Source organism: Syngnathus floridae, chromosome 5 (assembly GCF_059516105.1).
Source record: "Syngnathus floridae isolate MCC-2025c chromosome 5, RoL_Sflo_1.0, whole genome shotgun sequence".
Taxonomy (NCBI): domain Eukaryota; kingdom Metazoa; phylum Chordata; class Actinopteri; order Syngnathiformes; family Syngnathidae; genus Syngnathus; species Syngnathus floridae.
In genome coordinates this window covers 9,339,242-9,367,226 of record NC_142417.1, presented here as the reverse complement: position 1 = coordinate 9,367,226, position 27,985 = coordinate 9,339,242, and the positions used below count along the sequence as shown (strand labels likewise).

Below are 27,985 nucleotides of genomic sequence, written 5' to 3'. Positions count from 1 at the left end.
GTATTTCATACATTTGACTAAAAAATGCAAGCAGAAAAAAAACTCCAGGGTCTCTTTCTATTTGTTGATTTGTTAAACTAAAATACTTTTAAAAAAAAAAAGACATATGCAGTGTCAACAACTTTGTTTTATTGTTGTGCCTTGGTTGTTATAAGACAATGTTATAAAGTGAGGGGAAAATACACAATTTATGTAAAAACAACAGCCTCTAAATTTTAAAATTACATTTGAATAATACACCTACAGTATGTGTATTAGGAAAGTGAGAGAAGTCAAATCATGACAATAACCTTTGATATTTCCAGACCACTGTTGTGTTATGTTAAATTTCTTTTTTTTTTTTTTACACAGATTAGTAAAATCAGCAGCATTTACCTAAGCAAACAACAGGTGACAGTCCCAGGACAAAGCAAAAAAACAACAACACATTTCCATCTTCCACACACTTTACTTCTGTCTTGGAACTATAAGCAGCTTGAAACTGGAAGAAAATGAGTGCCGTTAAGAGGACACCAAATATGACACATTACAGTCAAGATACAAAGTGTAGAAATGTGCAGACATTAGAATGGCACCCATGAGGTTAAGAGAAAAAGCATCCAAAATTTAAAGATGAGCTCAGGTGAAGAACCCTCCAAACAAAGGAAAGGCAGATGAAAATGTTGTTTAATCTACAGCACACCTCTACGTACAATTTAATTGTTTTCCCCCTTTTTTGCACGAGACTGGAAACGGACTTTTGTGTGTTATTGCTACGGACTATCTGATCCTGATCTAGTGTCGTTTTGGGAACCACACTGATGAAATGGATGTTGTCAATCATTAATACAAACTTTATTTTATTAACTTTTTTAAATTTATTATCATCACTTCCTTTTTTGCAAAGGATTCTTTCCCATAAAGTTTCTAATTGGCAGTCGCTTATGCTGTGTATACTTGCTGAAAAATTTGCAGTCTATATTTTTGATTTTTAAAACTTCACAGAATTTGAAAGATGCTGCTCTGTATGATAGATAATTGATTTGTGTGACACTATCACAGCTAAAAATGTGACCTATTTTTTCCCTTGTAAGATGCTTTTGAAGTACAGTGAAGTTCTCAGAATTGTTATTTTTGTATTCAAATGAGCGCAATGAGTAATGTGTTAACGTATGTCCTACCTATCCTGTTCTTAAAAAAAAATATGATTTTGGAGCTATAAATGTGAACTGCCCAACCAAATTAGTATGCATGTTTTTTAATCTTTTATTATTGTGGAGTCTTTTGTAGTTCCAATTCATGTTTTAAATATGCTGTACAGATAACTCAATTCTCATGTGACTTTATTTTACACTATAATTTTCTTATCACAAAATATTCACACAAAGAGACCAGGGGGAACATAGAGTACCTCTAGTCTTGAAATCTACATTCCTACCAATAATTACAAAAAATACTGACTTTTCATAGCTTGCCACTAGATGAGGCCAGTCAATTAAAGGCAAAAAACTGCGGGTACCTTGATAGGCTGATCCCAGATCATTGTACAAACACTGTGGACAACACACTAGAACTGTGATAAGCAAAGACCTCTGTGGCTTCTGCTGACAGGAACCAGCCCTGTTTTTTCTACGACCTTCCCCCTGCTGCCAACAGAGACTCGCACAGTGCCACTGGAATCAACTACAGTATAAAGTCGATATTGAGGAGGCTAAGGAGCAAGTTTTGTGACTATTGAACAGCGGTGGCTGTCACTGGAAGCGATATGCTATGCGATGCTGTGGGAAAGCACCAAAAGAGAAGAGAAAGTCCATTTGGTATCAACAGGAACACAAGGATTAAGTTGTAGCCTCAATTCATGCACAATGAATATTGCCAGGTCCGGTGATGCCTGATATGGATGCATTTCAACTGAATATTGAATGTGCAAGTTTGAACACAATCTCAGCCAGTCAGGGAAAAGTGACTTTTACTTGTTCCTAAAAATACAGGGAATTCAGTAAGAAAGAAAGAAAAAGATTGCTCAAGGGACTTCACAATCAAGCCTGTTTCCTTTACTTTCCTACTAAACACTTGCGAAGACAGACTCAGATTAGGTTAATCTCGAGTAGTAATTGCATGCGCAGGAAATGAAATGCAGAATTCCGACAGTCTCACTGTGTTTGCAAGTCGACATGAATAATACATTACAAAATACAGAGCTGAAAAACAATTTCTATCACTTTCAATTCCTCCGCCGTTGATGTTAAACCATGTTTGTTTAAACCAAAATTTGCCTCTAAAAGCAATTTTTATTATACGTATTTTTCATTAAAGGATGTCATCATAGTTTGTTACAACGAAAGCAAACTCATTCTATCCGACTGGGGGACCTGAAATAATTATTTTAAGTAACTCATAAAAATGTGATGAACCTCATGAACATTTACTGTGAAAATTAGATTAATGACAGTTTCATTATATGACACAGTACTTCCTATATGTAATTCAAATTAAAAATCTAATTTTAAAATCTGATTAAAACCTGTTGTGTCCTGTTGACCAACTACAAACAAGTAGAGTGCACCAATTTCTTCCAAGTTAATTACATGAGCGCAAATTGGAACTCATAGACAGAAAAGTAAGAAATTAAAAATTTAGTCTAGCTTTACAAACGATGCTTACTGTAACTCACTTGAAGACTGACATTGTTTGGACATATCTCCTGTTGCACTTTTGACAATCCACGGTCTCAATCGCATTCTGTTTCAGGAAACTCATCAGGTGCCTTCATAGTGTGATTTTACACCTCCGACAGAATCACACATCCGCACACTGGGATAAAGATCAGCCCATCATCTGTAAAGCAGTCCGAGTGTACATTTGGAGGTACAAAAAAAGGAAGTTGTCACATTCACCATCTCACAACGCTCCACTTAGAGCTCATAAACCTGCTACACCGCACTGTTGAAGAAGCCCAGGCCAAGCAGCTCCGTGTCTCCTGAGGTTCTGATGTGGGGGAAGCGTTCTGCATTAGAATATATCAGGACACATGGTCCAGTCCTGTCTCTCCTTAGCCTCCCAGTAGCCCCCTTTGTATACAAAGTTTGTTTCTCCAGTGACCGAGTCCCTCCTCTGCTGAAACCACAGCGGCTGGTAGCATTCGTATTCTCGACCTGTGGAGAAGATCTCGGTGAGTTATGCGGTTGCTGTCATCGAGTCGCGCCACGGTCAGGAAGCCACATTTGCAGGCAATGTCCTCCATACACACACTATGATTATGCACACGAGAAAGCAATCAGATGCTGTGTGCTGCATTTGGGAAGGCTCCAAATGTGAACCAGCTTCATGTTGCAGTGAACGGTTTGAATGTGTGCAAAACAAGAATTCAGATCAATAGACAGTTGCACTTAATGTCCTATCGTTCTTGTTAAAGGGATATCAAGACGATTTTTTTTTTTTTATACAATATGTTCAATGCATCTTCAATCCTCTAAACATATGTGGACGAATATCGCATTTGTAAAGTATGAATTAAGCAATTGCCATTTTTTCTTGTGCAACCACTTGCTGTCAACTAAAACGACATCAAGGTGCCCAACCAAGGGCTCAACTTGCCAACGTCACATGACCATACCCAGAAAACAGGTGAGCCATTACGGTCGGGACCTGAGCCCTAAGACACCGTGATGTCATTTTCAGTCGACAGAGATTGACTGTAAAAGACAAAATGTTGTGATGGATTAAAACCGGTGGATTTTATTTGTTTTTTGCTTAATCCACATTTCACAAATGTAACACTAATCACAGTACCAAGGTTGGATTTGTGGGGGCCATAATAAATTACCATAATATTGTAAATAACTGTTTTCACTTGACTTCCCCTTTAACGAAAAAAAACACACACACAGTGAACGTATCTTTACACAAGGTTTAAGCTTATCTCGCTCACACACAGCTGACGTGACTATATTGTGTAGATTTAGACATTTAAATATAATTTGTGAACACTTTGAAATGAACTTATCACATACAAAGGGGAAAAAAAAGAGTTTTTTCCTGATTCATTTTCCAGAAAGAGACACGAAAGTAGACATCATGCAGGTCCAACGATGGCAGAACACAAAGAAAACACACAGAAGATGTCCGTGTATGCGTGTGTGTCAACAGAGGGTGCGGAATAACCCCCACTCACCAGAGTCATTATCACATTCTGACCACCATAGGAGGGAGGGGAAAAAAGACAAGTCATGGATGCAGCAATACAATCTACCCAGCACACACGCAACGCACCACACACAAACACAAATATAGAATGATTGCAGTCATGTAAAACTCCACTGCAATGACGTACTGAAAGGGACTTAGGACACTTTTATAGCTAAATAAGGTAATTCATTTTTTTAAATAGCGTAATTGATTTTTGGATGGTGCAATTTTGCGACGTGTTTAGCATAATCTACATTGTAAACCAAGCATGTCCAAAGTCCGGCCCGGGGGCCAAATGTGTTGGAATTTCCACGGACCAGCAGCCTCTGCCATAAAATAATTATGTGTGCAAGTTTGGACACCCCGCAGTAGATGATGCCGGCCAGTCAATAGAGGGCGCTGGCGGTCCGCCACACCAGCACATTAGGTACTCAAAATTAAACATACTAATAGCAAAGTACAAATATTTAAACATTTACCCATCTATTTTTTTAGATGATCTGTTATATAAGCAATAACAGATCACAGTCTTCTACAATAAGTATTTACCTCTACTTGTGTCTCTAAACCAGTTGATTTTTTTCTTACCTTCATCTAGAGCATCTGAGGCCTCCGCTTCTCTCCTCCTTCTCACGGCTCTTTGTTTTTCTTCTAACCTTTGTTTCTCTGAATTGGCTTCATCCCATCGACCTTCTTCCATCAGCCTCTGGTCAGGTCTCAAACGGCTGTCGGTCAGACCAACTCCATCTTCCGACTCGTTCAGGGTCAGCGCCAGCGCTGAGAAGTAGTACATGTTCTCAGCATTCTCTCTAGGTGCAAAATATAAGGAGACAAGATTCAGCCTTTTATGACTGCTGCGAACCCCCCCAAAATATTATTGCAGCTTAATGAGCCTCATGAGATGTGCACTTACGGGAGAGAATACTTCTTCCACAAAAGTTTGGGGGACAGAGTCTGGTAGATGGTCTTCTGCTTGCCTTCGGATCCACTACCACCTCGGCTGCTCTGAACGATCTTGGCACTCTCAATTTTCTCATCCCACGTACCAGACAGGATGTAATGAGCTTGGCCGACACTGTCAGCCACCACACCCGTCACCTGGAAAGAAAATGAACATGCATCTCATTTTTCAAGTGTAAAAATATCAGAAGTGAAACAAGTCATTTCGTCTCTCCTGTCCTTCATTTGCATGGGGTCACTGGTTCCCCGGTGCCGGTGTCTGCTTGTCCCCATTGACGACTAAGCACCATTGAATCGCTAATAAACTGCTATTTAGATATTTTTTTATTCGTCCCTGTGCTTTCATTTCGCTCATTGTGTCCTCACAAACCTTGTTCTGTCAGAGTGCATTACCAATAAATATCACAACACAAACAAGCACTACGGGAGTGTTTTAAACTCTCCCGCTGCACATAAAAACAGTTGCAGCATAAAAAGGCAAAGAGATCCTTTATTCTACATGACTAAGCAGCTGAACAAGACAAGTTAAAAAAAAAAAAAAAAGAAGAGTGGTGTCAGCAAAGAAAGCAAAAAGGAGGATTTACCTTCCGAGGAACTTCCCTGGAGAAATAACTGTACGGCGAGAATTTCAGTTGGCAGGTCTCTTTGGTCCTGTGATTCACTATCTCAATGTCCCCTGACTGCACTCGCACGCACACACACACACAAAAGTCAATGCAATTGATGCAATGTAAGCAAGAAGATAATTTTGAATAACTGTGCATATACATTTTACAACTCGCTTATTTCCCCGCATCGGATTAATAAAGGATTTATACAAATTCCCCAAAGAAATAATGACTTCCCATTTGAGAACAGCTGGCTAAGATGCCGGTTGTGCAGATGAATGGCAATCGATGAGAAGTGCTTTGTAAACAGACCTGATCGATCCACAGCTTGCCCACAATGATGTTGTGCACCGTGGATGTGACTTTCCTCCACACATAGTGGTTGCCGCTAGCGTGGAATTGCAGATGAATTGCACCTGGAAATGTAAAACCACAACAACCATCTATGAGCGTTAGCGTACAATGATCATGTGGTTTGAAGGATTGAGTTCAAACTCTAAATGCGTGTTAAGTCCACAAAGACTCCAAGACCTGCTACGTTTTGGGACTTCACAAAGGCTATTGATTCTCACCTCGGCCTGAAGATTGCGAACATATTTGACCATAAACAATTGCCAAGTTATGTGTTTTCTGATACAGGACACCTCCCAGAGGCATCATTAGAGCGGAATAATCAACTCCCCTTAATTCCATTTTATGTTTCTGTCAAAAGTGAAACAAAGCGATCCCGATTTTCTTTATCCCCTTGGCAGTCACGTGCATAGGAGGCAGCTGCAGCTACAGCGGTCAATCTCTCGAGAGTAGGTGCAGTCTCTTGGTTTACAGTTCATGCATAATTTAGCAATTTATGCTCTTGAGATTAAGCATTTGTTTGAATTGAAGGTTTCCTAGCCAGCAAGAAATACACATCTTACCCAGAGGCATTATGGAGAGGTATTTTCCACGGAACTTGCTCGCAATTGTAATTTCCTGCCACAAGGTCCAGCCTCGTTGGGAAATGACATGATGTGCAGCTGAAGGTGGGTGATGGCTCACCTTACCGCAATGGATATAAACTTACAGTAAATGACGTGCGTACAATTCACAACACCAAATATCCAGTTTGCATCTGTGAACTAAACATGCTTGTTGCTGTGCTTTTTACCTGCTCACACAGTGAACGGTAGCCAAACTCCTCGAGGCGATCGAGCTCGTAGGTCTCCCCCAGAAGCGGGTTGAAGGGTTTGGCTGTCCGGTGGACAGTCGTGGAGTAAGAAGAAATGGAAAAGGCGGCAACCAAACACATTTGCTCCAGAGAGGAGTCACAGCGCGCCGCCTTATCCAGTAGTTCGTGATACTCCAAGTCTTCACTGAGTCGCTGCAGCATTGACAGAGGCTCGTTGAAGTTGACCTGCAGATGTAGAAGGCAAGATGGTCAAGGGAAATTCCTTAGAAGTTGTTCAAACTAGGCCACAAAGTTCTGCTCACTTACAGGCATGGGAATTTTGGAGAGCTCCTTGCCAATGCAGTTCTTCATGATGCTCCACAAATTGAGGGAGTAGTTAGGCTTGTCAGGGACACGAGTCCGCCGTTGTCTGCGTGGCTGCAGCTCCTTCCCTGACACATCGTTATAGTTCGGAGACATCTGCGGACATAAATGAAAGAATTGGACCATACATCCAAGTTTGACAAAGTTAAACTTGACCGCTGAAAACAAACCCAAAAAGTGAATGAGCGAGCAAAAAGAAGAAGAATGGGAATGCAAGACAAGTTGGGGAGCAAAAAGAAGCAGCAATGAAGGGTGACAGGAGCAGACGTTGTTGCTGCTAATTAAGATGTGAACTCCACCAAATGTTTCTCTTAAATGCCACAGGGCCTCCAATGAAAATGGAGCAAGCATGATATATGCAAAGAGGGGTGCAAATTGGATTGCCCATGCAAATAGAGAGAACCTTTGAGAACTTTTGTCTATTCACAATGCAGTTTTGGAAGCTGTGAAGGAGGGGCTGACTTGGAGCCAATGAGTCATGCCATGTCACCAACAACAAAACTCATTTCAACTTTGCATTTACATGCATCTGGAACATTTCATTGAGCTGCGACATGCCAGACACCTCTCAGAGCATTTGTTCAGGTGTCCACGAGCAGACACATGCACTTAGAGTGAGTATGATTGCTGGCTTCTCCCAAATTTTCAAGGCACTGGATTTACTCTGTGTAACTCAGTAATGTGTTGGTTCGCCTCTTCCGGGAGTACATCAGGTTTGTTTTGCAAAGCTTCCTGGTGAGCTGATTATTTGACTCGGCTGTGCTGGATAAGGGATTCATCAAAAAGAAGCTGGATAGGGGCAGACTTGGACACCGCTGTGTTAGAGTGAACAAGCAGTCTAGTAAATCAGGCCCTTGATCCCACGGTGTGTTCGTTTACTCGGGGGGGGAAGCAACAAGCAATGAGTACATTCCAGCAACTCGGAGCAGTGAATTAGAAACGTCACAGCTACTAAGTTAGAAAAGACGCTTACATGGTCGTCCTGGTTCCAGTCGTAGGAATTGCCTCCGCTTGCTCCACTCAAACTAGTCTGAGATCGCCTGGAATAGACACAAAGACGGCCCAATTGTATGAATAGCAACAAAGTGCAAGGAAACACCTGAAATTCTGTAAACACACTCATCGTAAAAAAAAAAAAAAAAGCATAAAATATTCGCAGACCTGTGCTGTGTGTTGTCTGTGGCAGTCACTGTGATAAATGCAGGGGAATCTTCCATGGCATCAAAGTACTCAGTGTCCTCATCTTCATCACTCGCCTCTCCTTTGAGCGGCCTTTCACCCCCTTCTATCAGAAGCACATTCAGTACGTTTAAAGAGCAGCGCAAACACAGGCGTCACATGCTAACCTATATGCATTCGACCCGGTTCAGGAATGAGAAGTACACTGTATAATCATGCACACATGGCTACTAATTAAGAAAATAATCATCTTAGTAAAATTGGCAATGTTCCCACTGTTTAACAAGCATGCTGCTCTGGGACTCCCGCCTGTACTGGTAATAGCGTTAAACGGCATTATTGTTAACGCTACATTTTGAAGAATTTTGTTTTCCCATCTACTGTACATGTATTTTTTTTTATTTTCAAGTCATATATCAAATCTCTATCAATGTTGTAAATAAGCTCCCAGATGTAACAACAGTAAATTGTACGTATGCATGACATTAGAATCACATGATCTTAAAAAGAAGAAAAAGAAGCGGGTGACTTATGCTTACCCTTCTTGTTGGTCGGGGCGCTGGGTGTAGTGGATGAAAGTGTCGGTGCTGCTCTCCACGCTCGCTCCAGACTGTTGTGCTGCTTGGCTAGCTGCTCGATGGTCTCTTCCAGGTGGATACGCTGCTCTCGCTCATACTGCAGTGCCCGCTGCCACCTTCTACTGTGAGTCTCCGCCAGGTCTAGGAAATCTCGACAAGCCTGGGGAATGACGGTGTGCCTGTCATTTGCTATGACAACATTTCTTTTGGATCTATGATGTGCATCTGTTTTTTTTTTTTTTTTTTTTTTTTAAAAGAGTCTATTTACAGTTCACTTCATTGACCAAGGTACTGACATACGATCTGGATTCATTCTCAGGCACTGGCCTGTCATTCTATGTAGAGAACATGTAAGGAATGTTTATCAGCATTTTCTGAATACATTTTAGGGTTTATAAAAAAAATGTTTTCGTTTTACAGACCCCCTGGAGGTCGCCTTGGCCCCCCCGCCCTCCCAACAATAAAAGCCTAGCGCCACCACTGCTCCCAGGCACTAAAAGAAATTTCGCTGTATATATACAGCACCTTAAAGCAGTATTGCCTCTTTGGTTTCTGTCGATGTTACTCGGAGCATCTTGTAAATAAGCAGAAGAGAGTGAGTGATGAGCTACACTTTCATGCTGATTGCACGGTGGAGGACTTTTGAGTCAAGAGGGTGGGCAACATTATTCTTGCTGTGCTCTGACTGCTGAGCCAAAGGGGTTACGTTAGAGCACGCAGAAATGACTTGTCAGCATTTGCTGGCACTGCATGTTGTGCCTGATGTTCCTGCCACACAGTAAGCACAGCTGTAAATGAACCAGAACACCTTACAGCTGACAACATGTAAGAGGAAAATGTCATGTGACAGTCACTAAACAGGAAGGGCCTCTGGAATTGCAATTCTGCATTTCTGTAGTGTTGAATGACTTTTCAATGTCATTCATCATGATTGGGCAGTTACAGCAAATAAAAGTAAACTGCGCTTATCCTAATAAAATGTCTGCCATCAACATTATCTAGGACCTGCATTTATTAAACCAGAATCCAAATGCTCCACTCTACAAAGTATACATGCAAACACACAATTGGATATTACTCAGTCAAAGATGACAACATTAAAGGCAAAACAGTCCAGAAACAAATTCATAGACTTAGATTTGAACAAACATTAAGAATGAGTCAATGAACTTTCCCATGTTTTTCATTCTAATACTTTTTGACACTGTCAGCCAAAAAAGGTTCATTTTCATATTCAATGTTCCATAAAATAGTAAATAACAGAAAAAAATTGTTGAAAATCCAAGAATCTGAAAATATTTCCCAAGCACCATTCCCTCTTACCTTCAGTGGTCAAACATGAAGTGTCTCAACCACTGTTGGCATCACTCAATTTAAATGCTGGACATGCATATGAAGTTCCAGTTCACTTCCTCAGACGTGACTATGAAACCAACACCCATATAAAAAACATACTCTAGTTCCACATTTTTACTGCTGAGTCCCCACTCCAAGAACAGACGGCATGTGACGTCCAGTGGCGATGGAGGATGAGGTTAATCAAGGTTAAAACCAGTGGATACCAGAACTGGTGCTGCTGGTATAAAAATATGACACTCTTTTGACATTTAAAGACCCACTGAACTGGGAACCACTCCTGCGCACATTTGCAGTACATACCATGCACGTGTGACATATGTGGAACGTTACATCACACCTAAATGGACAAGAGTGATATCCACGGTCATACTACAGAGATCTGTGCATGTCTACAGGCATCTGTGCTATTTCTCTGGAAGCGGCATTTGGAAGACCAACCACATGGCTGCAGCAGTCCCTGCATTCCGTAATCTAAGCCGCTTCCCCTTCAAGAGAGCCATTTAGATGTATGACAGTAAAATGACCACAGGGAGTTTGTGCTAGCACTGACCTCTTGTCAGAAGCACATTCTTGCTTGATCTAATGACATTAAAATAGATATGAAAATCCAGGTGGGCTTGTCTTAACATTTATCCAGTTGGTTGAAATTCCCTTTACTTGTTGGCAAAAAAAGGATATTACAAATAGAACAACAGCTTTGGGTATAAAGGAAATCACTGTGGTCTGGTTTTTAATCGAATTGTCAGATGAGAGTAGTTCCCCATCAAACCAAAATGTGGTCAGTGACTATCAGAAACAAACATGATCATAGAAAAATCAAAACACTAAACAAGTATGACGCTCAACACACCTTGTGCAGTCGTCCGCTTAGATTGAAGTCCGTTACTGCAACCCAGAAAGCTGTGACACTCAGCAGTCAGAGGGAGCTCAGTTTGAAAGAGAGAAGGTGGCTATCCCCCCCCTCTCACACACCCACAATCATATTTAGAGTCATTACTTCAACCCCTGAAAAAACTTGCCACTCTTGTGCCGCTACTACTCAGATCCAACATTATTGGATCAGTTATTCTGCTTTACATTTTGTGTGATTAAGGTAACAACATTGACAAGATGTGCATATTCTTGATTTTAAAGGCAAAATAGCAATATTTTGATTAGGATTATATAATTCAGATTGATTTTAACTCACTCACTCACTCACTCACTCACTCACTCACTCACTCACTCACTCACTCACTCACTCACTCACTCACTCACTCACTAATCTTAAGGGTGCAAGTAGAACATTTAGGGGTGCACACTGCAAGTTAACTTGTGAAGTAAATATTCACTTCACTTATTTTCTCTATAACACTGACAGATGGGTTGAAGTGCGGCGCAGAAGTATGTTAGCAAGAAAAACTACTCAGGAATAGTAATTACTCCTTCCTCTTCGTTTCACAGTGAACAGCAGTGAGTCGGCAAACGTGACGTAACCACTGGGATTTAACGCAAGCAGAAGAATGAAGCAATACCACATTTTCAATGTGACTAGCTCTCATTACACAAAAAAAATGGCTCAGCATTTAACAACTTAGAGTTTTCATGACTACTGAGTTACCTCAATAGCCACAAAAAGCTGCCAAACTGATAATAAATTGGAATTAGGCACTTGGACCTGCAGGAAATTCCAGCCTTTGCACCTTTGATAATACTTTGCGACTTTAACTTTTGGTAGGAGCACATCTCGACGCATACTTAAGTAGAATCCCTTATTTTGTTCTCTATCCTGATTCTTTTGCATATAAGAGTCAAGATGTTTATGTGTGACAAGCACAGTAACAACACAAAAGTAGTGTACGTAGTAGCAATGGATATTAAGAAGAATTAAAAAGAATTTGCAGAGGTATATTTGCAGTGCATCGTGAAAATTTTCAAGTGAGCAGAACTACTGCACAGTGTAGTTAACAGATTGGAATGCCATTTGTTCGAGAGTCCGATGGCATGTGTGTAAAAGCTGTTTTTTTTTTTATTTTGTTGTTCTGGCTGTGACTCTCCTGTACTGTCTGCCAGATGGGACAAGTTTGAAAAATGTGTGTTGTCGTGGACATGTGCTGTCTGATAATGTTCTGTGCCGTCTTTTTGGCTCAGCTGTCATATATTGTGACTCGATATAGAAAGTGGCAAAATGACCCATTTTTCAGAAATGACTTTTCCGCAATCAAAAAGAGAACAATCTCTGCTTAAGCATTGCAATGCTACTCTTAACATTTTCATTAGTCATTAAATCATTCCCACAAAAATGAATAGGTGGATATGAGCTGTGTGCCTATAGCCATGTCAGCAAATTGCGTATGTGTGGAGTCCAGTAAGAATCCCAAAAGGTCAAGTGTGCCAGTACATTGTGCTGCATACAATTGCGTAAAACGATGAACTATTAATACAAGGGTGGTGCGAGTGACCGTACACAAGTATGGAACCGTTATTGTCTTTTTCCGTACGCGTTCCGATCACATCTTTGCAAACTCACTCGTGTGTGTTAGCGTGAGGCTACTTACATTGATCATAGCATTGGAAGTGATACGGAAGAGGGTGGCTCGCTCGTTGACTGCTTTGATTTTCTCGCCTCCTTCCACGGGAACCTTCAGGCCCTCGAGTTCACTGAGAGAACGTTGCAAGGCCGCCCCGTGCTTGGCAATCAAGTCATTACATGTGCTGAGGTCATCAAGCTTGCTGACGAGTATCTTTAAAGTTCCCTGAATCTCACTGCGGTCCGATTGGGATGCCGGCTCCTCGTCTCCTGAGTCATCTGGAACACACAATGGGACATTTTTTTCAAAATGTTCACCTTTTGACATTTTCTTTGTACAAAGCACAACCTCCATTATATGACACACTTTCCCTAATTTTTTTTGCTGATTTTCCAAGCTACAATATTCAACATGCTCAATCACCAACCCTGCCATACTTGAATACATATAAAGTACCAAACATTAAAATACACAGAAGCTCAGTGTTTATTTGTTCTCCATGAAAATAACGTGTTCTCTGTCACACCCACACTAACCTTTAGCACCTTCTGCAGTTGTACATGTAAATCAGGTCAAAGGCATTTACAGCTACATAACTTGGTCCATACCCACAAGGCTTTGCTGTACCAGCTGACTTTTTTGATAACGTCTCATAAAAGAGGCTACTTGAGGTTAAACGGAGCATACGACAGAAAGAAGTGTTGCAGTGTCAGCTTTGCATTAGTCACCCAGACCCCAGTCATCGACATCCTTGCACACGTGAACACAAATACACATGTGCACACGCACACAAAAACGGAAATAAAAGTTGCATTTCGAAGAGGAAACACCTCGTACATGAACAACCAAATGCAATCGTTTAAAAGTTTTTCATAACAACTTATGCAAGACATAAAGATAAAACATTCTATCATACATCTTTTTTTACAATTTCAACTCAAATACAAATAATCATTTATAAACAGCCTAAAGCGACTCACTCTTATTCAATACAGCTAAATACAAAACTGCACCTAACTAAGCTGACTACATTATTTCAATTTAAAGAAAGACTGTGTTCTCCTATAACCTAAAATTCTTTCATTTTTAATTTCATTGATAATTATGATAATTTTTTACTGTTTGTACTTGTTTACATTGATTTGCCCTGTTGAGGAAATGTGTTATTTAATACCCTTTGGCTTGACTTGTTGAATTTTGCACTCATAAATCCCAAACTAAAAGCATCTGTGCTTGTGTGTTTTCATAAATGAAACTGAAAAAACAAGACCATATGGCTAAATCTAAAGGGGGCATATGTTGGAAAATTGCTTTTGAATGACTTATGTAGCCATAGTTGTGTCTCTGGAGTGCCTGCCTACCCATTAAATGTGTTAGTTTGTATATTAATAGCCCCCCCGCACAGAATTTCTTGACTAAATTGTGTGGAAAAACTATGTCAAAACTATGTTTACAATTTACCACTACCAGCCCCCATAGATAAAACAAGATAGTTGTGAGACAACATGGGAGACGGGATGGGCGGATAACCATAATTACTGTGGATGCATGGTGAACGATGTGGCGGAAAAATCGAATTGCCCTTAAGTAAAAAGGTACCAAAACCTGACAGTAGATAATTGGGCAGAAATGTGGTGCCGCTCTTCTCAACTCTTCTAACGGTAACTGACTCCAAAAAATGTCAAGGGTAAGAATTGGAGCATCAGGTGTGGTGGCAATGTGAAAAAAGAAAGTCGTAGGTGTATGTGAGGAAGGATGGGAAGGGGGGGCAAAAAAAGGTCTCACGGTGTCTGCATTCCCAAGCTTCCATTTTCACTAAGAGGTAACAAAAGTTCAGCGAGGGAGAAGCAACATCATCATAGACTGCTGAGCTGAAGCTGTGCACAAGCTGTGACGGATTCCTCACAGACATTCCGCATGAGTCTAACTGCACTGGAAACAAGAATTTGAATTGCAAAGTCCAAAGTGCATACTACCACCATTTAAAAGAAATAAAGCATTGAGGGAGTATTATATTGATGATGCGTGACGGCAACAGGGCAGAGATAATTGGAGAGGTTGGCTTGATTTTAAGAATCATCTCATGAGATCAGAACAAGACTAAGCCCTACTTACATTTTCTTGGAATTAATGCTGGCACATTGTGTCAAACGCGAAGAGAGTGTAACCTTTGGGAATACTAAAATGGCATAATGAACACACATTATGACCAATAGTCAGAAGGGTTTATTCTTGTGGTTGTAGTATGCAATTAACATTATTTTGATTGACAAAGAATATTTTAGCTGGTTAATTATGATTATAGTATACTTTGTGTTTTATGCATACGTTTAGTTTTGTGTATAGCTTTTGTGCATTACATTGTACAGTTTGTTGAAAATGTCCATGTATTTGCTTTTATTTCACCCTGTCTTACTCTTGCAGAGTCAGCATTGCGAAAGAGAATCTGTTCACTTGCCTTAAATAATAACCCCCAAAAAAAACCTAAACTTTTTCAAGATTGACTCTACATCTTAACAACAGAGTCACTCCCAAGTCTCTAGTCAGAGCTTCATCTTTCCCTTCAGCCTTTGAATATAACACAGTGCTAACAAGCAAGGCGTCAATAGCAGCCCAGTGATACAATCGATATACAGAACATTTGGGAAGTGCAAATGCATTTACTGCAGCAGGCACTCTGATTCTTCAGCCTCAATTTGCGAGCAAGTTTAGCAGCTTTCGGGAAGACCACTTAAACTAAACTGTCACATGTCGACAAGCATGTTTGTTATAGCAGTGACGCCTGCTCTACCAATTCCCTTTCCAAAAAATCAAGAGCCAGGGTTGGGGGCTGGAAGCTTGAAAGAAGAGTAAATACAGGGTATGTGTCAAGTCTTTGACTTTCGCAATTAAATCGTATTGCAAAACTGAAGAGACAGTTTTCACGCTGTTTTATAATGCTGGCAAGATTTGAAATATAGGCTGACTTCACTAATCGCCCCCTCAAGTCTCTGAGCAAAGCCACACCCTTCGCTCATGTGCACTGTATGTGACGTGTATTAAATACAAGCTGACTTCAGCAAAAAAATAAAATAAATTGCAGTTATTTTATTTTATTTAGAGGAATTTCCATCAAGCGCAAGTCATCAGAGTAAGGGAATGACAAAAAAATTGAAGTTGTATGTTGCAACATCACTTCATGCAAAATTGAAAGGAACACCAACAAATACTGTACGTATAAACAATACTTAATATGTTCATGAATATAGTTTCAAATTTTAACAGATGGAAGTAGATTATTTTGAACATTTTATAAGTAGCTTGCATGCTGAAAAATCATGTGCAGCACCGGCCGGTGTAGAGAATCTAGCGCCATGAGGCAACGCTTGGAGCACATTGTCACACAAGTCATGCCTCAAGGGCAGACCACCTCCCCCCCACATACTGTACGAGCACCTTGGACAACACCCTACATGTGTTTCCACCAGCACCACCAACCTTCCCCTTCTCGGAGGAGGATGACATAATCTCTGCAAATATGATCTTGAATCCAAATTGACAGCATGGGAAGTTTGCGTTCCTCCTTTGACCTTCATTACATCTTACATGTACATGTGCACTCTCTACTCAGATTGGTAAGAAAAACCATTTCCAGCATTCTAATTGGGAGAATGTTGCCCCATTGCAGGGGAACACCTTCCTTGTCCCTGTGGAGACAAGCTGCCTCTAGCTCACATGTCACCCGGTGACAGCAGATGAACACTTGTTGGGGAAATGACATGTAAAGAGAAAAGTAGTGTCAAGAAAGCTGAAATGCAAACGGAATATTGGGAGAAGTTTCCCCAAATGAGTGGAATTTAGGAGCAGTCCTGATTTTTTTTTTTTTTTTTAAATGCTTGTTACAACATTCTTCTTTATGTTTTAGCTAGCCTTAAAAAGCATATTTGACAAAAAGATTTATTTGGCATGCATGTAGAGCATTGTACACCCAATATGCTGGTATTTATAGTGCTGTTTTATAGGGTGTGAAGGAGAAAGGGAATATATGAGTGTATACAAAGAGAGGCAAGCGCACACTCGATGAAAGGATGGGTCTCCAGGGGGGGCAAAGTGTAATACTGGCCAGTAATTGCTAACTGGCTCCATACATCACGAGGAGACATACAGAGGAGACGAGAGGTTAAAGCCAGTTACGTCGCACTTGGCTCTTCGCAAGCAAATGAGAGTGTGTGAAGCAACTCATCAATGCCTGTCATAGCTGTGAAGCCCAGAAAAAAAGAAGGGAAGATTCATTGGAGGAATAAATGAAGCAACGTGTTCCATTTTTCTAAACTTTCATTATAAGCTGAGATGATGAAAGGGAAAGTCAATCGTTTCTTTACAATTTTCTCAAAGTAGTCTTTCCATTGAAAAGGCAAATTAGTGCAGTCAACTGCGAATTGAAAAATACTGTCTGAATAAGAAAGCAGCCTGATATTACATCTCTTGTTTGCAATCTTATATATAGACCTAATAGAAGTTTTCTAGCAACTAGAGATTCAACAATATCAAACGTATATGAAGGAGCAGTGCGAACTGTAAACAAATAAAATAAAATAAATAAATATTAATGACAATAATAATAATAATTATTATTATTATTATATATAATTATATATAATTATTATTAGGAGGAATAATTAGGAAGATGCCTTCGTGTGGAAAACTAAGTACCATAAATGTTAACCTTTAAAGAAAGGTTAACACAATATCAAAATTCTGACAGTGGCACCGAAAGGATACCGAAAAAACTCTCAGTAAAACTCCAGTAAAAAGTGTACATCATAGGGGAACATTTCAGAAGCCCTTCTTTCATCTGCTGTTACTCCCTCACACCGAATACCATTGCTGGAAATGGAAAACAATTTAGTGAGAACCATAAGCCAGTGACCCAATAACACGGCAAGATAGACATTTATCACACTCTCAGTAGCCCGGTGTCAGTGCTACAAGATAATCAGCCATGATAAAGGCCATCAAAACCAGGGCAGAGATCACGGATAATACTGGTAGTAACCTCAAAGCACTCTTAACATTAGTATCTGCACGTTCTAAAATAATGGACTCAACATGGTCCAGCAGGAAGTGATTATCCAATGCAGAATCTCACATGGTGATCCATAACCGTGTCAACAGACCTCTCATGATACTTTAAATCATAAATTAATCCTCCATAATGCTTTGCGTATGTCTTGTGCTTATAGTACACAAACATGAAACAAAATCACTGAGTATCACATGCAGATGTCATACTTTAGCCATATTGTAGCGTCTGTATTATTCAGTGAATCATACAGTAGATACTCTAGTCAATTTTTAAAATGTGATTTTGAGTAGAAATAAGCCAGGAATACTTTTCTTTCTATAGGTCGGGACCCGCAACTTTTGCTTCACTAGCCTGGAGCCTCTACTAAACGAGGGAATTTAAAACGAGAACTTGGACTTGACTTCCTTGCTTCATGAGTGTTGTACAGTTTACATGTTATTTATATTATATATTTTTTTATGTTTCACAATTGTTATGCTGTGTGGCTATGTAATGCTTGACTGTGAAGGCCTCCACTTGTCATTTACAGCCTTATTCTTGTCAGAATACAAAAACAAATGTGATTTTTCAATTTGTTAACAGTTCAACATTGGTGGAAGCATGTGCAACTCTGGAAATCATTCTAGATTATTTTTGTTGGTATACAAGGCGACATGTCACAAGGACTACTGCTTGGGGTGGAAATGAACTGGATATGACTCATTGTTTTGTGTTACCTTCAATATGGAGGAGTGAGTGAGTGAGTGCTGAAGCAGACAGTGAAAGGCCTTAAAAGAATCCCATCTGTGGTGCCAAAGTCAAACTCATTTGAATGAACAAACAGCAGCTAGAGGGGCCAGAGAGCCCAGGGCATAAGAGCACAGCTGCTCAACAGAAAGTTGTCCAACATTGCCAGGGGCATGAAAAGGATATCTAAAGTAAGCGCAGTGAAAAGAAAAATAGAAAATTTGCTCGCTTAAAAAAAAGTGTATTGATTTGGTAAATGTAAAGTCTACTTTCTTCGATTAGAAATAGAAATTACTTCTCGACAATTTTCAGACAAAACATACCTGCTAGGCCAGCGTGCCGCCTCGGGCTCATCCACACATACGAATGGAAAGTGGAGCAGGCGCAAAGGAGAGAGAGGAAGTGGGAGCTAAAACCAGCACGAGAGGACGGCAGAAAGAAATGAGCACAGCATGCAGTGAGAAGGGCAAATGGCAGGAGACGCTGCTTCTTTCCCAATTACAGCATATACCTGCATTTGCTGCAATGTAGGAGGAGGCTGCCAAATTCCGAGCATCCTTGCTGTCAGATGCCAGGAGGAGATGGAAGGATGGATGGATGGATGATGGCTTGAGCTAGGCTGAGATTCAGATAGCATGACGCGGAAGGTTTCTCATTTGACAGATGGAGAGGAGTGTGACAGCGCCGTGTTTCCTGGCCAAAGCGGTACTGACCCTGGTTGAGTTTACTCAAGCAGCCCGAGGCACAGAGGGAGCGGACGCTTCTCGGATCCCAGCATCTCCGGCCCTTCATCCCACTCTGCGCGGCCCTGATTCCACTCCGCGCACCTCGAGACGCATCGTAGAGAGTGGAGGGGGGGGCTGAGGCGGCCACTTTTTCCAGTCAGCATTGCAGTGTACCGGCACACGCATGCATATTCACGGGCATACGTACAGTGTCACCGCACGGATGCGGGGAAGGAACGCAGATGCTCCTTCCAGTCATTCTCATCCCCTCCCTCGCTTTGCTTCCGGAAACACGTACGCCACACAGAGCCTTGCACATTTTCAATTCCCCTCCACACGCTTTTCTCATTGCAGTGCAAATTGGAGAGGGAGGGAGGACGGGAGGGAGGGAGGGAGGGGTAGGGGGGGGAGTTGAAGCAGAGAGGAGACAGGAACGGTCAGGCCGGCCAACAGTGATCTACTCAACTCAGACCAGAATGCACAGCACTCCCGTCTCCCCGCCATCCCCGTCTGTCTGCTGCTGACAGCAAAAGTCAGCTATTTCTGGAAAGCTAAATGGCACGGTATTAGGTTAGGCTGGTGTGTTTCAAAAAGAAACCTACGTATCAAATTAAGCTAAGGAATATTAAGTCACACTGGTGTGTCAACACCAAAGGAAAGACCATTCTTCAACTGGCCGCTCTGTTCGCCTCTCTGAGAAGCTTTCCTAGTTCCAACCACATATTTTGCCCCGCTGGAGCATCTTTCTTCTATTGGAGGCAAATCTTGGTCTTGCAACACAGAGAGATGGCTTGATACCAGACCCGGACATTAAACGGCCCATCCAAGGTCTCTGACCTGCCATTGTGAGGTTATTATGCAGTCATAAAAAATGTCGAATAAATGCGGTGCTTTTATCTTAATAGCAGTTCTCCATAGATTCTAATTATAAATAGTTATTTTACAAGTTATTTTGGTACCTACAGACATCACGTAGAAACATGTAAATACAGCAAATATTTGTGGTGCTCGGTAAGTGAGGCGATTACTGCTGACAGGGAAGATTTACTGAAGTGGAAATAATAATATACCCTGAAGGTCCTGAAGCATGTTTTAAAGCGGTACTGAAGCAAAAATACAAGATTAGTCTGATACTTGACCATAATCACATCTGTTCTTCAGTGCATTCAATTTAACCAAGCAAGTGAGAACAGTAGCCTTTTGTGTGATGCATATAAATCTTAGCCATCCAAGTAACCGACGGAATCTAAGACAATTCTAAAAAATTTGTTAGTAACAGCTCTAGTTATTATTAATGGCATTCATTTATGTGACAACACTGATCATGCTGATTTTGCACAGCAATTGGCAAACGGATAAATACCAATATGCAACACTTCATTTATACAACATTCCTAGAAAATCACAATGCCCATGGGTTGCTCATGTGGTCCCTGGGGGCTACCTGGTGTCAACGTTAAACCGGTATTAATGTTTCCCTGTTTATTTGCTCAAAGAAAGTTGGCGAAAAGCCGAAGGCGCTAGGCAAACTAAACGAAGAGCCAACTGTCTCATTAAGTCACTTACTGCATTTAGACGCAGGAGCAAAAACAATCCCCAAAGCTTGAGAGGGGAGAGAGAAAGTACTGAGCTCATTAAAGCCAGACAAATGTAACCAAAGAGAAGCTGACATTTTCAAAGTTTGAGCTATTCACCTCAGCCAATTATAGCGGAAAAAGATGAATAAATGGTATTGATCTAGGGCAAAAAGAAAAGACATTATGTTCCACTCAGTGCTTTTTCTCTATCGCTGAGATGTCAACAGTCCACTAACACAGAGAACCTGAGAGGCTAAAAACCAAAAGCAGTAACGAAATCAAACACAAAGACTTAATGAAGCACAAACACAGGAGTAAATTGCTTCCGTTGCAAACCAGCTGTAGCATCATTAAATCAACTCGATGAAATCAGAAGCAAACACTTCATATCATGACATATAAAAAAAAAACATGATGCATTCCCAGTTGAATTTGACAAACCCTTGAGTTCAGGAGAAAGTTCCAGATGGGTATTATTTAAAGACAGAAGTATGTAAGAGTTTAAAGCAATTAATCATGAACTAAGTTGAAAGAACACTCAATGATTGATGCAAAATGTATAGTTCATGCCATACAATAGACTAGATAGGGCAGCGCGACGATTTTCCCGCATTGATTTTGTTCTCATTATTATTTATACTGTCCACCACTAAAGAGTATTTTAGTCACACAATCTTTCTATCTACCATTTTAAAACATCAAAGCACAAATAGATGCAAAAAGTAGGACAGGGTGCATGATAGATCCTAGAGCAAATATGGAAATGGGGCAGATGCAAATTGATTAGGTTGCATTGCACAACGGAGGATCGCCTCATACAGGTCTATATTGTAATAGGTTTGACCATTCAAATCAATTCCAAACTCACACGATGACAACGAAGAAAAATACATGTTAAATTGTCAGTGGTGTAAGAGTAAAATGGCAGACGGAGAATATCCAGCAACTAACAAGCAGAGCTCCTGTACACACACGCGTGCACGCACATGCACTCACATGCACGCGCGAAGACAAGACAAGACAACAAGGAGAGATGAGCCACATACCTATAAGAGAAAAATCACTCTAGTCAAAAGTTAAAAAAAAAAAAATCACACCAGAAAAACCATGAAGTGTTTACTAAGAAAGACGCAGGTATCAGGAGGAGGTGGGAAAACCCGACAGAGTAAGCAGGCGGATGACGAAGAGCGGGTATGGAGAACGTGGGGGTGGGTTGGGTGGGAGTGTTGGAGGGTGTGATGTTGGATAAGGGGAGGAGGGGTGGAAAAGGCGAGCAAAAACCGTAATGAGGGAGGGTTTTGATCTTTCTTTGCATTGTCTTAGATTCAGGACCACGGAGAGAGCACCAGAAAAAAACAGACATTAAACTAACAGAGCCAGAGGATCAACATTAATTTTTTAATCTATAATACTGGACCAACATACAAAATGAAGAAGAATTCCTAATGGCCAAGTGATATAATTAACAAGTTAATCACAAACTTAAAAGACCCACTTTAAATAAAGGAGCACAGGAGCTTGAAGGCTTCTGATTCAAACAGAATTAGTTATAATAGCTACCATAAATTCCATATTATAACCATGGTGGAGTAGTAATGAATGAGAATATATTGCACTTATCAGAGTAATTTTCATGCAGTAATTTACTTTTTCATGACATTTGTTTTTTGTTTAAAAAAAATGGTACTTTTACTCTGTTACATTGAGCTACAGTCCGCCTTCTATTTGTATTTCTATCTTGAAATTTTAACCTGCAAGAACTCCACTTGAGAATTATGCAAGAGAGTGTATCGGCCTGTACAATAACTCTATGGAGGATGGGTTTTTAGTTTTTTTTGAGCAATATTATTCTTAAGTAATCGTACTCTAATAATTTGGGCTACTTCAACCACCTCTGATTTACACCGCACATTCACCATCCAACTTGCTCAAGCACCAACGGTTCAGAGTGAATGAACAGTGCCATCTGCTGAACAAACCAGGGCCTACAGTGACGTAAGGCTCTTTAAATCCAATCCACATCTGATTTAAATCAAGATCCATACATGAATGTGAATGAAGCATTACAGGTATAAAACTAGCATTTAAATACATGGTTGGGCTATAGAGGTGTTGCATCAATGTAAAGATTTAGAAAAAAAAGGAGAAAGAAAAGAAGCCCCATATTGCAATGCCTTAGAAGTGGATTCATACAGACGATGTAATAAATCCTTGCAAAAAACTCAGATCAATAGCAGGTCTTTGTCCCGAATAGAAAAGGGATGGTTGATGAACAAAGGTACCTTGTCACTGAGGTGTGTTTGCCCAACGGTGACGAATGGGATGTGCTTCTCTGTAAGCGCCATGAATGCCTGATTCTGATAAGCGCTTACAACAGTCACCCACTGTGCACCCGACCGCCCGCCTGAACAAGATACCTCATTCATATTCTAACCGTCTTTGAAATCGTCTACTTATTGAGCATGAATTACCTATCCTCCTCCTTTGAGGAAATGCTCAGAATCTGTCCTGCAAAAAAAAAAAAAAAAAATCAAGGGAAATACACAAAAAGCTACTAAAGGTTCTGTAAGTTCAATGCCATTTTATGATTAGACAACCTCTCCTTGGATGCAAAGCAGATCCTTCATATTTATTACATTGTCAGTGTATCTTTAGTGATCCGACTTTCAAATTGAGGGCAAAGGAATATTTAGCCTCACTCAGTCTATCAGCAACCAATAAGAAAAGTGGAGGAAAAGCTCTGCATTTCTCCCACAGCTTTTCCCACAACCTCTGACCAGCAACACCAGCCAAGTCTGCATGCCCTTGGAGAGGACAATGCTCTGTTGTCACGTTACCAGGTCCTCTGCTTTGTTATCCAAAAGCAGGGAGGCGACTTGGCTGCCCTCTCCTGGCTCATGCTGGAATGCCAATGGTTTGGAAAACAAATGGGTGAACGGAAACATTGCCTCTGCTGGACCTCAAGAATGAGCGCGCAAGGAGATCAGCACTTATCTGTGTTGACATTAAGTCTACCAATGGTGTGACGGAACAGTGGCTAAAATTTAGAATTTCACAGATGCTCCAAATGAATAGCCACCTGTACTTCTAACTTACCCGACTGGTCATTCATCATGCGAATGGCTTTAGCTTTAGCCAACTCCAGAGCCGTGATCCATCGCTGCCGCTCCACTTCAGTACTAGCCTTCAGATGGTATGTGCGGCCACTGCTGCTCAGGACAATATTGCAGGCATCCTCTGTGTCGATGTGAGCAGTGGCCAGATTGATGGTCCCACGACATGTGTGTGCCATTTCCGCCTGTGTCCTGCAAATAGAAAATATATGTGAAGAGGCAAGTTGAGACAGAAAATATTAGCTAAGACTAGATGAAAACTTGCAAATAAACGGAATCTTTGTTGAAGCCGCAGGGGTAGACTGTATAGAGTTGAGTTGAGTAAAAACAGCCCTTGTGACATCGCGTTGGTGGCAATGGTTGAACATAAGTTTACATTACAAAGAACAGCCTTTACAGGTTTTATGAACTAACATCCGGAAACCAAAGCGTAACGTCACATGCTAGAATGTCTAGTTAGAGTGCGATGACTTTGCTCTCATATGATCGCCCATTGAATTGGTCCAAAAGCATCCTTTGAGAAGCATACAGTCATGTAGTCTGTGGTTGCTAACACCCATTCAGTCATTCCAGAGTGAGGCCTCACTGCCACTAGCAGCTGCCTCTCAAAGCACTGAGCTCAACAATAACACCACTGACAGTGACAAGGTGGCTGCCGCCCCATTATGGGCCGGCGCCGACTCCCCTCACACAGCTTTTACGCGCTGGTCGTAATCCGCAACAAGCAATGCATTCAGTTGAGACGAGAAGCAGTCGACAGCCGAGTTTTCTTCCTCTGGCTCAGATGCAACAGTGGGCTAAACGGGTTTGCTCCAAAGGAAACTTCAGTGGTTCCTCCATTATCGCTGCTCAGTGAAACCTCCTCTGTGTGAGATCTGGACTGAGGTTAACTGGTGCAAAGTGGACTTAACAGTGCTGAGCATCTTCTTTCCTGAGGTTGAGAGGAAAGTGTGAAGAGAAGAGCACATTCACTGATATGGTAGATCAAGCAGCATTGAGCCATTTAATGCCCTGTAATCTTCTCTAAAGCAGCCAGACAGATCTCATTTAAGTGCATAAGAAAAGCTGAGAGCATTAAAACTAGAAGGAAAAGTAAATTAGGACATTGGAATGAAGAATTGAGGAAGTAAGAAGGCTGTCTGTGTGAATAGACAACATGAAATTAGGGGAATTTAAAAACAAAGAAAGTACCCTTGTCCTGTGAGTCCAACTTTTTAAATGATGACTCTCATTTAGTAAAAGTCATTCCAATTTAACTGATGCAGGTGCTGAGTGTGGCAGTTGTGGCATCGATTATGCTCTTTAGTAGGTGCAATTTGCCTTCTCGGTGACAAATTAAGGAGCGTTTTGCTTTCTAGAGGGGCAGGACTTTGGAATAAAAGAGATCTCTCAGACTGGACTGCTAATTGCCCTAAGTATTGGCCACCGCCAGCACAACTCATTTGGCTTGAATAAAAGAGGACCTTTAAAAAAAATAAAAAGCAAAATAAGACCGAACATAGCTTCTCATAATGTGGATAAATATGCATCTGTTTGTGACACAAATCCACAAAATTCAAACCCAAATACTATAAAAGCAGTAGAACTCACAGAAATATCCAAGTGATGTTTTATATATTGATTTGGGGTGTAGTTAAAAAAAAAAAAAAAAGCGATCAGAAAATGTTTTTTTTTTAAATTTGAGTGCATCATTTCAGACGAAATCAAAGGTTTGCAATTTAAAATATATCAAAAATAGATATGTCTCAAATTGCCTCTTATTATGTATATGTGTCTATTTCATAGAGGGAATTCAACCAATCAGCTAAGGGTGTCCCCCGCCTACTGCCCAAATTCAGCTGGGATAGGCTCCAGCATGCCTGCGACCCTTGTGAGGAGAAGCGGTGCGGAAAATGGATGGATGAATGTTTAACAAAGGACGTAGCCAATTTTACCACAAGGAGATGTTTACGACATTTTTTTTGTCAGTCCATTATTATTTCATCACTGTTGATTACGAAACAATGAAACAGAAAGATTTAACATGTCATCTCTTAACTTGCAAATAAATTGGTAACACTTAACATGTCATGTCTGGCACTTTCTATTTTTACATCTCTCATAACATTAAAAAAACACACACATATAGCCTCCCATTAAAAAACAGTCCTCGGGTCAGACACACAGTGGGCTCAAGCAGAGGATGAGAAAACAACTTGTCCGGACTCAGATGTCGAAATGGCCTTACGATATAATGGACTATTAATGGAGGGCAGCGGCAGCAAGCGGCTCTGATTTCACCAAAGCCTCTGACATCCATACCTTTGTATCAAATAACACGTACCTGATGACAGCAGGCAAAGAAACTTCCTGAGTTGATGTGCTGATACAATAACCCTCCCTGGACTGTTTTCTGAATGTTAAGAATTATGAAAGAATTTTAAGGATGCTTAAGATAAACTACAATGGGAACCTGCAGCCTGTTGGCAGAGGTCATTCAAGCCTGCCATACAATTCTATAAACACATTTTGACATTTTTGTGGATAGGTGTTTAAGATTGCCACCTGCATGCTTGAGCCTATCCAAGCTGGCTTCACGCAGTAGGTGGGGGACACCCTGAACTGGTCGCCAGCCAATCGCAGGGCACCAAGACAAACAACCATGGGCACTTACAGTTACACCTACGGGCAATTTGGAGGGCTCAATTGATTGTCTTTGGAATGTGCGAGGAAAGCTGTGAAAGGAAAACCCAAGCAGGCACAGGGAGAACATGCAAACACCATAGAGAAAGGCTGGACAACTTCTGCACTGTGAGGCTGACGTGCTAACCAGTGCTCCACTGTGCCACCCTGTTTACAGATAATTTGATTATGAAAACTGCAAGTAAAAGCACATGCATCTGTAACTTCCACGAACGACCCAATCTAAAATTTTCTCCTCTTTGAAAGCTTGTCTGTACCACTTTGACACAGATTCCTTTTTGGATGAGTTTAGTCAGCATATTGCTGCATATTAGGTCCATTTCAAAAAGAGCAAAAGAGTCACTAAATTGATTAAGAATGATGAATTCTGTTAATTGATTTCCTTGGTTTGCATCTCCCTGTGCCCAGCATGAAGCACCTGCGCCACAGGTGTCAGATTAACATAGTTTTTTTATTATTACAATAAAGCATCTTCAAGCGTCACAACCATCGGTTAAAACTTGGCCATAGAAAAATGTGTGTGTGTGCAGCTTGCACGTATGTAGCGTGACTCTCATCAAGAATGAAACTGGCTAGCTTCTTGTGCAAGCTGGGATTTTGTCACCCACAATCATTGAGGTTTTATATCACAGGCGTGGCAAGATCCACATTTGTAACACATAACGTTGTTGGGGAAGCGCAGGGGACATGCTGTCGCCACTGCCAAACCAGCTGTCACTTGCAATAAAACGGCCACGTTGTTGTAGTGGCTGTCAGCTGGCCGCCAGTTAGCCTGCTAGCTGGAGTGATGCACCAATGCATGCACCGTGTCCATTCTTTTCACCTAATCTCTGTGTTTTTACCTGTAATAGGACAGCAGGCCGTTGCTTAGGACGAACCATCGCCGCTGGTACCCTTTCAGATAGTTGGTCCATTTAAAAAGCCAACCTTTGTAAGTATCCGAGCCTGCAGCTGCTGCAGCTGCTGCTGCTGTTGCTCCTGCAGTTGCTGCTGCTGCTGCTGTTGTTGACGGGGCCGCAGCACAAGCGGATGCCGAGCCCTTTCCTTGCTCACTCATCCTCCGCTCAGCCGCACGCAGGCTTGGCCGGCGACAGGAGCGACAGGGACACCGCCACTAGCACCCCCCGCCTGATAGAGAGCGAGCAAGTCGGTGATGACGGAAGGGCGAGGCGGAGGCGGAGGAGGAGGAGAGAGCGAGCGAGCGAGAG

At 41.2% G+C, this 27,985-nt stretch overlaps 1 protein-coding gene across 2 annotated transcripts; it reads right to left on the bottom strand.

Annotated features, from left to right (window-relative positions):
- Nucleotides 1-109: 109 nt before the first annotated feature.
- osbp2b (oxysterol binding protein 2b) lies at nt 110-27,985 on the bottom strand. 2 transcript variants are annotated; one of them, XM_088375247.1, is made up of 14 exons: nt 27,620-27,985; nt 24,079-24,287; nt 12,917-13,167; nt 8,982-9,180; nt 8,425-8,548; nt 8,237-8,303; nt 7,207-7,359; nt 6,880-7,125; nt 6,650-6,770; nt 6,048-6,151; nt 5,712-5,807; nt 5,081-5,265; nt 4,756-4,976; nt 110-3,134 (listed from the first exon to the last, which is right to left on the bottom strand). In XM_088375247.1, the coding sequence occupies exons 1-14, from the start codon at nt 27,832-27,834 to the stop codon at nt 2,992-2,994; spliced, it is 2,334 nt and encodes a 777-aa protein (XP_088231373.1). In that variant the 5' UTR covers nt 27,835-27,985; the 3' UTR covers nt 110-2,991. The 2 variants fall into 2 exon arrangements, with proteins under 2 accessions (XP_088231373.1, XP_088231374.1); XM_088375248.1 differs by lacking the exons at nt 24,079-24,287; nt 27,620-27,985 and adding an exon at nt 19,394-19,653.

Excerpts from the sequence above, each read along its gene's own strand:
- osbp2b (XM_088375247.1), bottom strand. The coding sequence starts at position 27,834 with ATGAGTGAGCAAGGAAAGGGCTCGGCATCCGCTTGTGCTGCGGCCCCG. Across the intron at positions 24,288-27,619 it reads GGCCTGCTGTCCTATTACAG|GACACAGGCGGAAATGGCAC; the intron begins GTAAAAACACAG and ends TTCTATTTGCAG. Across the intron at positions 8,304-8,424 it reads ACAGACAACACACAGCACAG|GCGATCTCAGACTAGTTTGA; the intron begins GTCTGCGAATAT and ends TGTCTATTCCAG.